Below are 14,847 nucleotides of genomic sequence, written 5' to 3' on the forward strand. Positions count from 1 at the left end.
ATGGTAAGTAAGGCCGGCCTCATTGTGCCTTTATCAGCCCGGTTATCATCCCATCCTCAAAATCAAACTGCTCCTTGCCTTCATCTTCGTCAGGGATCACTATCTTTATTCTTTCAACCAGAGGATTCCCTTGGTTCACTCCAAACTCCTCTGCTATTCTACTCCACCAGAGGGCCAAGAGAGCATTTTTCTTGACTCCTATCCCCTGCTTGTAGCATTCAGAGACTAAATATGCTGCAAAAACATTCTCTCTTGTAGCCGCCTTGAGGCCAAGCCGAAATCCCAGCTTAATATTCTTCTCAACCACTCCATCCAGTCCGTTTAGAAATAGAGCCGAAAGCCTTGTCTGTGCATCAGACTGCCCAAGATCTGCTGCCTTTATATACCATTCTATGCTCCTTCTCATGTCCTTCTCATGTCCCATTTCTCCGTTCTCAAAGCATTTTCCCACTCTGAACTGACAGTTGGGGCAGTCTAGAGACGCCCCTTTTAGATAAAGCTTGAATGCATACAAGTCATCTGGGGATATAATGTCCGGCCCCTTGCCCTTCTCATGGCATCTTCCGAGGTCGTACAGGGCATATGGATAGGTATATGTTGCCTTCTTTGCAGCTAGCCTCAAGTAGAAGTACCCTATCTTAAGATCGCAGTCTCTTTCCATCCTTTCAAATAGCACAATTACGCCATAGGTGTGCATTGCATCAATCAAACCTAGTTTGGCTGCACACCTATAAAAATACACCGCCTTTTCGATGTTTCTCGCCTTTCCTATTCCCTTTTCATAACACTGTGCAACTCGGAAGGTTCCAACAGCACTTCCCAGCTGGGCAGCTACTATATAGTTTTCAAATGCTTTTCTATCGTCCCTCTTTATCCCAAAGAGGCCCTTTTCATACGAAAGACCCAAGTAGTAATATACCTCTGCCCGCGACATTGGATTCAAGGCCTGGATCAAGTGGCTGGAGATGGATTTCCTCAGTAGTTTCTTTATAGATAGACGCTGTTTTTCATTAAGGTGCCTAAGGGTCTTCTCCAGCGGCAATGGATCTCCCGGGAAAATTCTCTTCGTATCTCCTCTCTCGTCCTCCATCTTCCTAGCATAGTGTCCAAGTATGACTAGCACATCACCTACATCTTCTTCAATGTCATCTTGCAGCCCCTCTGCCAACTCTTCCCCAACTCCGCCCATCAACACCGGCTTCATCTCTGTTCGATATGCTTTATTCCTTTTGCAGGAACCAATAGCTTCCCTAAGGAGAGATTCATTACTGATGGAGTTAGAGCAATGGTCAAATGGTATTTGATTGTCTAGAGAAATTCCGAGCTGTTGGTAAGGGCCTTGCGAAAAGTTCCAAGGCCGTCTGAGGACTGAGATTAACCTTTTTGTGCTTTTCTTCTGTCGTTGATTTTATCCCGGACAAAAGAGCCCGGGATGTTGAAGATTCAAGACTTTGACTTTGTAAAAGTCGTAGGAGAAGGAGCCTTTGGGAAGGTGTATCTGGTGAGACCTAAGAGAAATCCAATGCTTATTTTTGCAATGAAGATACTTGACTTTGGGGAAATCCTTAAGCAGAGGTTAGCTGACCAGCTCGAAAACGAAATTTCTATTTTGAAAAGACTTTATGGATGTCCATTTGTTGCAAAGCTGTATTCAACAGACTTCCATCGTGGAAAGGTGGGACTAACTCTGGAGTATGTTGGAGGAGGCGAGCTGTTTTATTGGCTCAAAAAGTGTGGGAGATTTGATGAGAAGATGACTCGATTCTATGCAGCAGAAATCGTTTTGGCTTTGAAGTTTATACATGGAAAAGGGATTCTCTACAGAGACTTGAAGCCCGAGAACATACTGATTACGTCTACAGGACACATAAAGCTGATTGACTTTGGATTTGCAGTCTACGAAAACGAGAGTATATATATGATTTCGGGGACTCCGGAGTACATGTCACCGGAGAAGCTGCGGAGCGAAGATGATGGACGTGCAAGCGATTATTGGGGGCTGGGAATTATAATCTACGAAATGCTATGCGGAGACCCTCCATTCTACGATGCAAGTGCTGACACCATTTATCACAAGATACTCGAATGCCAGATCGTTTTCCCCCATTATGTAAGTCCTGTTGCAAGAAGCCTGATATCAGGACTATTGGACAAAAGTCGAACCACCAGACTAGGAGCCAAGGGAATATTCGAAATAATGAATCATCCCTTTTTCAAGGGATTGGACTGGGGAGAAATAGAAGATAGGACTGTAACACCACCGTTCATCCCAAGCCCGAGCTCTGTCCTCGGATTTTCAGGAAGCAGCTCGGAATACAGTAGCATAGATTATGGAGAAACAGCTGTTTTTAAGCCATACAAGTATGTTAAACACTTTCGAAAGGACAAGATACCGAAGCGGATATAGATCCGATGCAAACCAAATAAATTCAGAGTATTTTCCTTTGAAGTAGTTAAGTACCAAATCTTGTATGGTTTTTTCTCTGTGGTGAGTTTACGGAGAATGTCCCTATGGACATCAATTGGCAAAGAGGAGATGAGGGAGCCGAATTTGGCAGGAAGAACTAATAAAATTTTGTTATAAATATTCTTTTGCTAAGAGGGGTAAGATGAGAACAGAAAGCAACAGTGGATCGAAGGGAACCTTCAAGACGATGAAGCTAGGATTTCTAGGGCTGGTTGGAATGGTGGTTGTGTACTATGTGCTTCTGTTTATCTTTGGAATCAAGTACTTAGACCCGGAATACTATGGAAGTTATTTCTATGCTTGGAGAGTGAACTTTGCAGACAAGATCATGACACATGGGAGATACAAGCTCATTAAGAAGAACGAGCACCCGGACACAGAGGACAGGAAGAAGTTCTACAAGATCTCTCAAGACGAGACAGGCCCATATCTTATTCGATTTGATCGACCGGAGCATTTCCCACGGGGACACGAGCATCAGTTCACATTGAACTTCCCTGGATATGAGGACTTCCTAAAGATGCGGGAGAGGTTTATTGTTGAGTCTGAGGGATTGCAGTCTGAGATGGATCTGAGCCACTCTGATTTGATTGACCGGATGAAGAAGAAGAAGGAAGGAGGAGGACAGTTTCTGGCAGAGTACAAAGGCAAGTCTATTGAGGAAATGAAGAGCATTCTGTTTCCAAAGAACAATGAAGAAAAGAATCCATGGTTTGAGGTGAGTAACATACTGATCAATGCAATATCCAATATCATGTCCGACAAGGCTGAGGATAGAGAGGGATATCTGTTTGATGGGGAGAAGATTGGAGACAAGATGATGAAGGACATTCGAAGTGCTCTCGAGGAGCTCGACAGCCGTGCAGAAGACGAAGATGAAAAGCTTTCGGAGAAGATAAGCGATTCCGACATCAACAACTTCTTCATCAACAATGGGAGAGTGTCTGCAACACCACATGAAACATTTGCTTACTCACGGATATACTACCTGTTCAACTTCTTGACAGCAGGGATTGAGTTCAAGTCTCAGAAGCTCGCAGATCTAAGGGAGGGGGAAGATGAAAACGAGTTCCGGGAAGAGCGAATGAATTATGTTGCAAATCTGTTTGCCAGGATATTTTCAAGCATATACCCTAACCAACACAGAAAAGATGTCAGTTCGATTGGGGTTCTTGAGAAGATAAGAAATTACTATAGCCCGAAGACGGTTGTTGAAGAGAAGAAGGAGGTGGATGAGGAGGATCTCAATCTCATCAAGGACAAATTCTCAACTTCGTCAAGAGTTCCTGCATGATCATAATAAAAAAGGTATTTCCATCATACGTTTACTTTAATCGAAATCTTTTGTCTTGGGTTCGGCATCTTCGTAATATTGCACTGCATTATCTATGGAATAAAACAGCTCCTCAACACTTTCCTCCTTGTTCCAGTCCAGCGGATGGAAGTTCAGCATGCTATTCTCGGCAACAAAGCTCAACATTCTTTTACATATTCTAGAATACTTTCCCCTGCCAATTAGTGCCGAAAGTTCCTCTGTTGGCGTATAAAACATCTCAAGATCCTCACTCTTAACCAAATCCATTTTCGAAATAACATTGATACAAGGAATATTCAACCTTGACATCGAGACAAGTGCACAAAAGCACCCGCTCACATACTTGTTGATATCCACTAAGTATTGGGACTCCATCATATAAACAACACCACATTTAAAATGCCGGCCTACATGATCGATAATCTTTGGCATTATCTCGGAGTGTGCAAACAATTCTATTTGCCCCGGGCAGTCGAAAACAAGAAAGGCGCCCTCAAAGTCCTCTAGCCTAAGCTCATCAATGTTTTCGTAGAGTTCCTCCAGTGCAAGCAGAAGCCCCCCATTTGGTCCATAGTCATACTCCTCCATAACATCCCCAACAGTGATGAAGTCCCGGAGATCCAAGGCATACCCTTCGCCAGGAGCTATCTGCGCAGGATCCAGGTTGATCACCTTGTAGGTTCTGCCTACACTCTCCCCATGCTCCTGTATATTTCTGCAGAATGTTGACTTCCCCGATCCAGCCGGTCCAAAGACAAAAATGGCATATCCCATTCCAGCCCTCCATGAGGAAAATTAATAAAGCCGTCCATTCCGACCCGAATATTGAAGAGCTTCTACTCTCTCTCCAGATAGAGAATGAATCCCTTGAAGAGGGTGAAGCTTTCGAAAGCTCCTCTTCACTCATGGACGAACCAGAGTGCAGGCTCGCCGGAGACATAGTCCACAGAGATCTTCGTGCAACGGATGCCGACATGAAAGCCCTGATAGAAGGAGGAAAATGCAAGATCTCGGGGAACTCACTGCCTTTTTCACTATTCGAGGTGATCAAGAAAAAAGAAAGCACCGAAACAGCTGTTGTTTCCAATCAGAAGTTCCTTATCGAAGGCGGAAGGTATGACTATGGATTTACCCCCAAAGATCTGGAGAGGTACAGAATCAAGCGAAAAAGAAGAATAAAGGAGACATGTCCTAACTGGGAAGACATTTCAGAAGAAAAAAGAAACGAGCCGAGAAAAGTTCACGTTAGGTCTTTGAAACTCCGAAACAAAAGATGAAAGCCCGAAACCACTATCTTCAATAAATCGATCTACAAGCTCAAATTATATGACATTCTTTGGTTTAATAACCTTCTTCATGGAAACAATACCAAAGATAAAGGACATAAGAGTGATGAGGAAGAAGATGCCTATGGATGTGCTGTACCTGACTCTTCGGAATCCGTAGAGATGCAGGGCTTCTCTCCCATTGGGAATGCATCTTTCGGAATCCTTGCATTCGAAGGTCAAGTTTTCAAACTGACTCTGTAGAATGGTTTCAAAAGCATAGTACACAGGAGACATCCATACAGTCCACTTAACAAACTCCGGGGCCTCCTCAGGGTTAACAAACATCCCTCCAAGCATTATGAACAATGCAGCTACTGTAGACGAAACCACCTGTGCGTGGATAAGTGTTTTGGTGTGGAGAGAAACTATAACTCCAAATGATATAGAGAAAAGCACAAGCATCACAAAGACAAATACAAACAATATGAATTGGAGGAGGCCTGGGTTCAAACCCACCACCCAGTACACCACAACGGTATAAAGAACGCTAGGGATTCCAGATATAAAGAAGCTAGACATCACATTGGCGAAGTAAGATTCAACTGCACCATACATCCCTGCACAGACCTCTCTTCTGAGTGCCTTCTTGTGGGAGTCGATGAATATGATTGAGGAAGCTATTGACCTTTCAAGGCCGCTTATAACCATAAACGAGAGGATTCCAAATCGGTCTCGGATGCCTTTCTGTGTGTAGTCTAGGCGGAAGTAAACAAGAACAAGAAACAGCAAGGTTACAAGCTTTTGGACACTCAGAGTCCTCATGAGCCCACGTCTTCTGGAAAAGTCTGACAGGTTTCTTTCAAGGACCAGTAAGAAGCTTAAAAAGGACTTCTGAAGCATCACTGGGAGCTCTATCTTCTCTATTATTGATGATATGGCCAAGGGCTCTATTCTTTTCCAGGATGCTTTTAGTCTTTCTATCCTTCTAGTAGACTCTCTTTCCGACACTGGCGATGCCATATCGATAGATAGGATCTTCATAAAGAAGTCCAGCGGGTTTTCATGTTTTTTAAGATTGTATCCACACTTCTTCAAGAAGCTCTTACATTCTCTAAGACTTCCACTGAACACAATTTCTCCTTGGCATATCATTATGATCCTGTCAAAGAACGAAAGAATTTCCTTGGGAACCCTTTGGAACGAAACCATAATTCCCTTTCCTTTACTCTTCAGATCCATAAGAATGTTTAGGATGTGAATGATATTCAGCAGATCAAGATCGTTAGTGACTTCGTCTATAATCAGCACCGAGGGTCTCTTTGCAAGAATTATTCCCAGGGAAAGCCTTACTCTTTCTCCAGTTGATATTGAGCTGACTGGAATGTGTGCAACTTTATACAGTCCTAGACTATGGATCAGGTTGGGCACCTCTTCTGCCACAATTATTCTCTGATCTCGGTTCCTTGACGCCATCACTGCAAATCTCAAGGTTTCCTCAACCGTCTGTGTTTCATACGAATGGAGATGCTCTCCCACAAATCCTACGGCATGCTCCCACACTCTTGCATCGGCAAAGTGACCATTTAGGAGGACCTCTCCCGATATCCTTAGTCCTTCCATTGGTTTTCCTATTATCGCATTTACCATCGTTGTTTTACCTGAACCGCTTGCTCCCACAAGTACAGTCATTTCCGAAGGCCCTATCTTTCCCTGAACCCGATGGATTACTGTTTCCTTGAAAGGCCCCTTAATTGATTCCACGTTTATGCTCCTCCAAACGATCTCTACCTTTCCATTCGTTGGATCCATGGGTGGAAGGGAGTAGCTGTTAAAATAGTCCTCCTACCATTCAAGTCCCAGAACAAAAAGAAAGAGACCTCCATGAGGATCAATGCCAGACACCTCTGATTCCTTGTCTTAATATCCAAAGATTTGTTTATCCTAAAATGAAGAGGTCGATTAAGGTTTGCCATTCCAAAACATATGGATTTCCATCAGGTGAGAACATATGCCATCAGGAACTTGCGGAGAGCTTCCAGATTCTTTCGGCAGTAAATCTTTTGGTGTTGCCTGAGTCGTTTGTAAGAATCGAGTTTTTTTCCACTCGTAGAAGCGTTTTCACTAATGATTCCTTTAATGCAACAGACATCTACTCTGTATACAGGAACGGCGAGCTTTTTTTCAATTCCTCCCCGCTTCCATGGGAGTCGGATGCACAGATACCCTGGGCAGAATATAGAAAAAGGCTAGTCGACTATATTTCAAAGAGGCTAGCTCACGGGATAGAGAACATGGAGGGACTTAACGATCGTTATATATTCTATACAAAATATCGCCTTGCAAATTCCATCAATCCAAGACAGTGCCGAAAAGACCTCCAGAAGCTCTCCAAAGAGTTTAAGCTATTGGAGAGGATAGAGGTTTTACGGCTGTCTACACAAAAAGAAATCTCAGGTCCCCTTGCTGATGAAGTATATAACATATTTTTATCCTATAAATCAGATCCAGAGCTAGAAATCAGGTTTATTTTGGAAGTGATAGACATACTGCCGCTGTCTGTCATTGTAAGAATGGCTAGAAGTATTAGCAAGGCAAGAAGATACCAGGCTGTATTACTGTATTACGAGGTATACTTGAGATCTCTACAGAAGGAAAGATACAGAACAGCATTTCTGTTTGCCATCAGTGCATCAAGACTTCTTAAGCAGGGGGTGAACTTAAACTTTGAGGGGACGATCAAGTCAGATTCAATCCGCTGTATTAAGGAAAAAAACTGGCAGATGGTGTTGAAGAATGTGATTAAGGGAATAGAGGAGTTAGATTCACTCAGATACGGGGTAAATCCATATATATTACACGACATTGATAGATGTGAGTTTACTGTCGATTCTGTGGAACTTGACTGGTCCAACATTACCAAGTGCTCCGACACAGTGCTCTTCAATGGAGAAAGCACAAGAACATACTTCACGGATCGGTTCAGAATCAGAATCTTATTTTCTAGAATATCTTGTGCCAATCTCCATGGGATTTCGGGAAGTATTGCGGGAGGACCGGATATATTTATACCAATATACCAGGTCTTAAATGAAAGTCCTGCAGTTGTCCAAGTATTCTTTGATCTAGCCAAAGTACTTCCTTCTGCGGAAGATAGAGCCAGTGAGCTTGAACTAAACCTTAAAAGATTAGTTTTCTCCGAAAACATAGTTGTACCTATCGACCTTGAGATTACCTGGGTGAGAAGAAAGAGCACAGTCCACGTCAAGGATGCCAGTACTATCGATGACGAAGGGAAAATCATCGTTCTCCTTGTATTATCAAATCAGGAGGGATTTGAATCCAGAATTCTTGGGCCAGATGTTATAGAGAGAAATGGATGTGAGACAACTGTTTCTCTGCATGTGTCCAAGGGATTCAAAGTATGTTTACGCCATGAGATCTCGGAAAGCATATTTGAGACATTCGAACTCACATACTAACTTCAGGATTAACAAAACGATCCACTAAATAACATATTACTTGCCTCCATTGGCCCCGGAATCCCATGTGTATTGACCCTCTCCTAACTTCTTTTCCGCAATCTTGATATCTTCAACAAACTCCACTTGCTCTGATTTGGTAAAAGAGCATCTTGCCTCGGGCGGATATTCCACCTCCTCTTTTGGAAACACAAAACTTTCCACAATGTCCTCAACGGTATTCTCCGAGACATCCATGTCTTCGTCTTCTATTGCTTCTTCACTAGAAGCTTTTTCTGTATAATCCTCCTCCCCAAAGAAGACCCTGTTCCGAGGCTTCCGGATAAACCTTTTCTTGAGCTTTCTCAGTATGTTTCTGTTTATCTCTAACATGTCGTGGTTGTGCTTCTTGGAAGGTTCTTCATAGTCTTCATCGGACGAGGCAATAAACGACAGGGCATCGGAATCACCTCCATCCTCTTCATAGGAGGATTCTCCATCCTCAGATGTTTTTGCTTCCAAGTCTATGAATCTTTTAAATCCTTTGGACTTCCCAGACTTGGACTTTGCTTCTGAACTTGAACCCAAACTCGATGAAGAAGAATGATGCAACGGTTGGGCCTCGGTTTCATCTTGGTCTTCCATTTGTTTACTGGAAGAAAAACACTCATCATCGCTTGACATACAACAGACTCCATCCATAGAGGTATCATGACGGCTCTTAAGAAAAATTAAGTCAAAATCATCATCTTTCCTTCCAAGTATCTTATTGGTTATTCTCTTCTGGACCTCTCTAACCGCAAGTTCCCTTAAGATCTGCTTGCGATGTTCCCCATAAAGTCCCATCGCATGAGATATTGTATAGACACATGCCTTTCTGCTTGTCAAGGAGTTTCTTGGGAATTCTTCGGCTTCCTTCATGTCTGGAAATAGGTTAGCGATAAAAACAAATAAAAGGGCTCCCTTATGATTGAAGAGCTGAAAGGGATAGTGAGAAACAAGGAGACAGTGCTTGAGGAAAAAGAAGCTGCAGTCCTTGAGATTTTTAGGATCCTGATTTCCAAGGGTGACTACCAGGAGATCGGGGCCACTATCATTTCATTGAGAGAGACTTGGGAAGATATAACAACACCCAGAATCACAAAGATCATAAGAAACCTTTTTGAAATGATCCCATACTCGTCTGACAACTTTGGAAATGTTCTTGAGCTTCTTACTGTTCTTGTGGAATGGGCAGACAAGGAAAATAAGAAGATGCTCCGCCTCGACTTAGAGTGCAAAAAGATATATGCTTTGCTGAAGACAGGAAGATATTCGGAGGCATTGGCACAGATAGGACCTGTAGCCCATGAGCTCAAGAAGTACGATGACAAGATCAATCTCATAACCTTATATGTGTATGAAAGCAAGGCATTCTATGAGATAAAGAACATCTCGAAGTCAAAGTCGTCTCTGACATCTGCAAGGGTTCTTGCAGTTTCTGCGTACTGCCCGCCCCAGCTTCAGGCACAGATCGATCTTCTAAGTGGAATTTATATATGTGACGAAAGAAACTATGGAGTTGCGTCTTCTTACTTCATAGAAGCTCTCGAGGGCTTCACACTTGGAAAGATGGATCCTGAAGCCTGCATATCGCTGAGATATCTTATTTTGTCAAAGATCATGGCAAATAAGAGAGAGGAAATCAATACGGTGATGAAGAATAAAAGCACTCTCAAACATCTTGGAGACGAGATAATCAGGGTCCTCCTCAAAGTCAGCAACAGTTTCGCAAACAGAGATCTGAAGTCATACACCAATGTTCTTCAGGAGTATTCCGAGCAGATACACAGCGATTCATTTATCTGCAGCCATCTACAATACTTGTATGATCTTCTCCTTGATAAGAACATCATTAAGATAATTGAGCCTTACTCTGTTATCCGAATCAGCTTCATAGCCGATGTATTGGGCTTTGGAGTAGACGTCATTGAAAAGAAGCTTAGAAAGATGATCTTGGACAGAGCTGTCAACGGCACCCTCGATCACATAGACGAATGCCTAATTCTGCAAGGAGAGAAAGCCGATGAAAGCTTTGCAGACGAATGCATGAAACAAGTCAAGGCATTGAATTGTATTGTCTCCCCTCGCTATTAAAGCCTTTCGCAGCCTATTTTGGTTCTTTCTTTACCCATATGGACATGGCAAATGCTCCAGACAAGACCTCCGGGAAGGTCGGCCTACTTTTCAAGACCATGGGGAAAATGATTCCTGTCAATGCAGTGTATGGAGACACAGTATTAGAGACTGCACACAAGAATGGCGTGGATCTTGAAGGAGCCTGCGAGGGAAACTTGGCATGCTCAACATGCCACGTGATCCTAGAGGAGCCTCTATACAGAAGACTTGGAGAGCCTTCCGACAAGGAATACGACTTAATCGACCAAGCGTTTGGCATCACAAGTACCTCAAGACTGGGATGCCAATTGAAAATTGATAAGAGCTTTGAGAAGACAGTCCTTACAATTCCTAGAGCAACGAAGAACATGGCTGTGGATGGATTCAAGCCCAAGCCCCACTAGCTGGGAAGAAGAATATCCAAGAGTCAAAAAACTTTATTCCATTCCGTACACAGAATGTCTTACAATTGTAGAGTCTCCATTTCCGTTTCTACTGAGTCTATAGAAGTATTCAGGCCCGTCTCTACTTAGCAGCTGGACAAAATCCTCGTCGTGTGTGATTACAATCAGCTGGAAGTTGGAATCCTTTTTGTGCTTCGAGATTATCTTGGAGAGAGTGAATGCAAGGCTTTCTATGTTGTCTCTGTCGAGATTGGTCGTTGGTTCATCAAGAGCCAATATATTACAGTTGGAAGCAAAGGAATCTGCAAGCGCCAGTCTTATGAGAATGCTAGCTATCATCTTTTGTCCGGCACTCGACCTTCCTCTCATGTCGAGCTCCACCCCTCCTTTGATAAATACAACCTTGTAGTTATATGTTCTTTGGCCCGAACTCTCTGTCTTGATCTCTATCCAGTCAACGTCATCTCCTCGGTAAGTATTCATCCACAGGTCCTTCAGCGTTGCATTGACTTCTTCTAACTTCGAGGTATGGAAATCCACAATAGCCTTGTCCAATGCCTGGATGCACTTCTCGAGGTCCAGAGAAGATATCTCCAGAGCCTTAACTTCAATGAAGCATTTGTTATAGTCCTCTACAGTCTTTTCATGATCTTTCTGAAGCTCCTGCCTACAGGACTTTATCCCCAGAGCAATCTGCTTGCATTCCCCTAGTAATAATGACTTCTGTGCAATCAGCTTCATCTTCTTTTCTTCCAAAAGCTGTTTCTTCTCTCTAAGTCTGGTTAGATACTCAAAGTCAATTTCAGACAACTCCTTCTCTATTTCTTCAATTATCCTTTGTCTTTCGTAATACTTCACACTCTCCTCTGCCAGGACACGCATTTCATGCATAGTACGAATCTTCTGTCCAGCCTCCAAAACCTCATTTTTCTTCTCAAGGAGCTCATTTCTCACAGCATCAAACTTCCCTTCATCCTTAGCCTCATCACAATACTCAATATGAAGAAGCTTCTTCACCTTACTGTTCAGCTCTTCTATCTCTTTTTCAAGCACTGCTATTTCCTTTTCCTTTTGGTAGAAAATCTCCATACTCATTTCCAACTCTACTCTCTTTCTCGAAAACTTCTCCAGAATCTTCTCAACCCTGCCTTTCTTTCGCAATACTTCCTCAGAGACTTCTGCAATCCTCGCTCTTATGCTACTCCTCTCAATCTGGCGAATGGCTTCTTTTGCATCCTCTCGAAAATTGATCTTTTCTCGGATCTCTTTCTCTGCCCTAACTACTTCCTGCTTCCGCTCAAGATACTCAATCCTTTCTTTCTTTCTTTTCATCTCCCCTCTCTTCTCCTCATAGATCTTCTTTATTCCATCAATCATTGACTTCAGCTCCTGAACAGACTCTCCTTCCTTTTCATCCTTCAGCTTCCCCTCTATCGAAAATAGCTCGGAAACTAATGAAAGATAAAACTCTGTTTTCTTGATTCCCTCAGACTCGTCCAGGATGTCTAACTCCATCTCCTCTAGAACTTCCTCATCTACTATGCCTTCGCTAGGCTCGTATTTCAGAATAAGCCCAACAATCTCTTCTCGTTTCCTGTTTCTATCCATCACTCCTTCATTGATCCTCTCTATTTCCGTCTTTCCCCTACTTTGTCTCTTGGATGTATTTTCTTTCCCTTCTAAAGAGACTCTTTCAATTGCAAGCTCCAGTCTTCTTTTAAACCCTATCTCTTCCTCCATAGAAAAGGATCGGTGGCAAATAGGACATCCATGGCTTCTTCTTCCATCCTCCAGCATTTCTCTATAAATCTTTTCTCTCCACAAACTCTCTGACTCACTTGTCATATCCCAAAGCTCAAAGGCCTCCTTCTTTCCATAGAATCCTTCAAAGTTCAGTAGGTCAACTCCAAACATTGCTGAATCCGCTCCAAAGAATGTTCGATTTCTTTCTACAATTTCCCTTGCCTTTTCCACTTCACACTCATTTTTGTAGTAGAATCCTGAAACCTCTAACTCTAGCACTGCTTGATCTCCAGCTTTGAGTTGCATGGCTCTAAGCTCCTCACACTTCCGACCTATTTCCCTTTTGATTCTTTCATTCTCCTTCTCTCTTTGCATCATTTCAGCCTTCTTAAGATTTATTTCTGTCTCAATCTTCTTTGCCTTCCTCTCCTTCTTTCTAAGTTCTATTCTTTGTCTCTCAAGTTTCTGGTGAAGCTCAGAGACATTAACCTCGCTCAGAATCCCCTCAATCTCTTTCTTTCTGTTTCTTATCTGGCTCACCATGAAGTTTTTCTCTGCAATGCTATATGCATCGTTCAACCTCCTTTGATAGTCCTCTAACCTTTCTTCCAAGGCCTCCATCTCTCTATCTCCACTTATCTCCATCTTAAGCCTCTCCATCTCCTCCAAATATGAGACAGAAACATCTATACTTCCATTGTCCTCAAGACCCTCATATTCGTCCACTATTCTTCTCTTCTCAAAGAGGATTTTCGTCCGATTCCCCTCTTCCTCCTTCAGCTTCCGAAGCTCCTCCTCAAGCTCATTTATACGTTTCTTTTTGTCTCCAATGTCTTCCTCCACTTTCCTGAAAACCTCAAGAGCCGTTTCCCTGAAGTCCTTCTCAACCCTCAGCTCCAATGAAAGGTTCTTAAAAGCCTCTGTCTTCTGCCGTTTTGCTTCATCTAACAGAGAGGACTTAACAGATATCTCCGAAAACACTCCGTCGAGTTCCCCCTTACTCCGGAGATAGCTGCTTCTTTTCTCGCTCAGACTCCTGAATCTTGCTTCCTTTTCCTCTGCATCCATCTTCATCCTCTCGTACCTTTCCTCTACCCTCTTCAGGAACTCTCTGCTCAAAATTTCTCTTGCTTCTTCCAACTCCAACCTCTTTTCCTTCAGCCCATCAATAAAGCTCTTTAGTTCCTTATGTTCGTTTCTTAGCAAATATGCCCTTTTCTCCCTTTCCCCATTCTTCTCAAGCTCCATATCTATCTCTTCAACAATTCTTTCACATCTTCTTATTTCATTTCCATAGGCTTCAAGTTTTATCTCATTTCTTTCAATAGATCCACATCCATTTCTTATCCGTGACTCCAGCGATTCCTTCCTTTCCTTCATCTTTCTCAGGAACTCTAGCTCTTGCATCTTCATCCGGATATCCGAAGAGCATTCTTTCTTTGATGACTTCAGACTGTCCAAGGCCTTCCCATATTTCACAGATGCAAATATCTCGTCTAGCTTCTTCTTGACAACAATCGGTTCTCCAAGAGGCCATGTGCTTTCCTCCTGATGGCAGAATATAACGTTTTCCAGTACACTACTCGACACCCCAAAGTGCTGTGGCATCTCCGTATCGACATCTCCACTCCTTCCACTCACTCCTCCTCCATCCTTTTCAGCCCACACCATACTTTCCAGTGTTTTTTGTTCCTTCTTACCTCCTCTCTGTGTTAACTGAAGAGAGCGCGAACATACCATCGTCTCCCCATGCACATTGGTAAACAAAAGCTTCACCTGTCCTTGAACCTCTACTAGTCTTGCAACCCTCGGGTCATAGATAAACGCTCCACCTCTACTGTTTGGAGGAAGACTTCCAGTACTGATATACTTCAGCGATTCGATTATCGTTGTCTTTCCTGTTCCGTTGGGCCCAACTATCAGTGTCAACGGAGAATAGAACTCCAGTATACTACCCTCTCTATGGCTGAATGACCTTATTCCTCGTATCATCAGCTTCTTAAGAGATGACATTCCGCAAGGGATCCAAACCTTT

The 14,847-nt window shown here is 42.9% G+C and overlaps 11 protein-coding genes across 11 annotated transcripts; 6 read left to right on the forward strand and 5 right to left on the reverse strand.

Annotated features, from left to right (window-relative positions):
* Window positions 1-19: 19 nt before the first annotated feature.
* Eint_070450 (uncharacterized protein) lies at window positions 20-1,189 on the reverse strand (the record flags this gene model as incomplete). Its single annotated transcript, XM_003073123.2, has 1 exon — window positions 20-1,189. One exon carries the CDS (start codon window positions 1,187-1,189, stop codon window positions 20-22), a length of 1,170 nt encoding a protein of 389 aa, XP_003073169.2.
* Window positions 1,190-1,432: 243 nt separating this feature from the next.
* Window positions 1,433-2,407, forward strand: Eint_070460 (cAMP-dependent Ser/Thr protein kinase subunit alpha; the record flags this gene model as incomplete). The annotated part of the gene is made up of 1 exon (XM_003073124.1): window positions 1,433-2,407. One exon carries the CDS (start codon window positions 1,433-1,435, stop codon window positions 2,405-2,407), a length of 975 nt encoding a protein of 324 aa, XP_003073170.1.
* A 202-nt stretch (window positions 2,408-2,609) lies between these two features.
* On the forward strand, window positions 2,610-3,761 carry Eint_070470 (uncharacterized protein; the record flags this gene model as incomplete). Its single annotated transcript, XM_003073125.1, has 1 exon — window positions 2,610-3,761. One exon carries the CDS (start codon window positions 2,610-2,612, stop codon window positions 3,759-3,761), a length of 1,152 nt encoding a protein of 383 aa, XP_003073171.1.
* Window positions 3,762-3,797: 36 nt separating this feature from the next.
* Window positions 3,798-4,556, reverse strand: Eint_070480 (putative ATP binding protein; the record flags this gene model as incomplete). Its single annotated transcript, XM_003073126.1, has 1 exon — window positions 3,798-4,556. One exon carries the CDS (start codon window positions 4,554-4,556, stop codon window positions 3,798-3,800), a length of 759 nt encoding a protein of 252 aa, XP_003073172.1.
* An 11-nt stretch (window positions 4,557-4,567) lies between these two features.
* On the forward strand, window positions 4,568-5,059 carry Eint_070490 (uncharacterized protein; the record flags this gene model as incomplete). The annotated part of the gene is made up of 1 exon (XM_003073127.1): window positions 4,568-5,059. One exon carries the CDS (start codon window positions 4,568-4,570, stop codon window positions 5,057-5,059), a length of 492 nt encoding a protein of 163 aa, XP_003073173.1.
* Window positions 5,060-5,104: 45 nt separating this feature from the next.
* Eint_070500 (ABCG transporter) lies at window positions 5,105-6,859 on the reverse strand (the record flags this gene model as incomplete). Its single annotated transcript, XM_003073128.1, has 1 exon — window positions 5,105-6,859. One exon carries the CDS (start codon window positions 6,857-6,859, stop codon window positions 5,105-5,107), a length of 1,755 nt encoding a protein of 584 aa, XP_003073174.1.
* Window positions 6,860-6,996: 137 nt separating this feature from the next.
* Window positions 6,997-8,529, forward strand: Eint_070510 (uncharacterized protein; the record flags this gene model as incomplete). The annotated part of the gene is made up of 1 exon (XM_003073129.1): window positions 6,997-8,529. The coding sequence occupies one exon, from the start codon at window positions 6,997-6,999 to the stop codon at window positions 8,527-8,529; it is 1,533 nt and encodes a 510-aa protein (XP_003073175.1).
* A 36-nt stretch (window positions 8,530-8,565) lies between these two features.
* Eint_070520 (uncharacterized protein) lies at window positions 8,566-9,429 on the reverse strand (the record flags this gene model as incomplete). Its single annotated transcript, XM_003073130.1, has 1 exon — window positions 8,566-9,429. The coding sequence occupies one exon, from the start codon at window positions 9,427-9,429 to the stop codon at window positions 8,566-8,568; it is 864 nt and encodes a 287-aa protein (XP_003073176.1).
* Window positions 9,430-9,474: 45 nt separating this feature from the next.
* On the forward strand, window positions 9,475-10,644 carry Eint_070530 (26S proteasome regulatory complex component; the record flags this gene model as incomplete). The annotated part of the gene is made up of 1 exon (XM_003073131.1): window positions 9,475-10,644. The coding sequence occupies one exon, from the start codon at window positions 9,475-9,477 to the stop codon at window positions 10,642-10,644; it is 1,170 nt and encodes a 389-aa protein (XP_003073177.1).
* Window positions 10,645-10,682: 38 nt separating this feature from the next.
* On the forward strand, window positions 10,683-11,069 carry Eint_070540 (adrenodoxin; the record flags this gene model as incomplete). The annotated part of the gene is made up of 1 exon (XM_003073132.1): window positions 10,683-11,069. The coding sequence occupies one exon, from the start codon at window positions 10,683-10,685 to the stop codon at window positions 11,067-11,069; it is 387 nt and encodes a 128-aa protein (XP_003073178.1).
* Window positions 11,070-11,102: 33 nt separating this feature from the next.
* Window positions 11,103-14,825, reverse strand: Eint_070550 (Rad50-like DNA repair protein; the record flags this gene model as incomplete). The annotated part of the gene is made up of 1 exon (XM_003073133.1): window positions 11,103-14,825. The coding sequence occupies one exon, from the start codon at window positions 14,823-14,825 to the stop codon at window positions 11,103-11,105; it is 3,723 nt and encodes a 1,240-aa protein (XP_003073179.1).
* Window positions 14,826-14,847: the final 22 nt, after the last annotated feature.

This window comes from Encephalitozoon intestinalis, chromosome VII (assembly GCF_000146465.1).
Source record: "Encephalitozoon intestinalis ATCC 50506 chromosome VII, complete sequence".
In the NCBI taxonomy this organism is placed as follows: Eukaryota; Fungi; Microsporidia; family Unikaryonidae; genus Encephalitozoon; species Encephalitozoon intestinalis.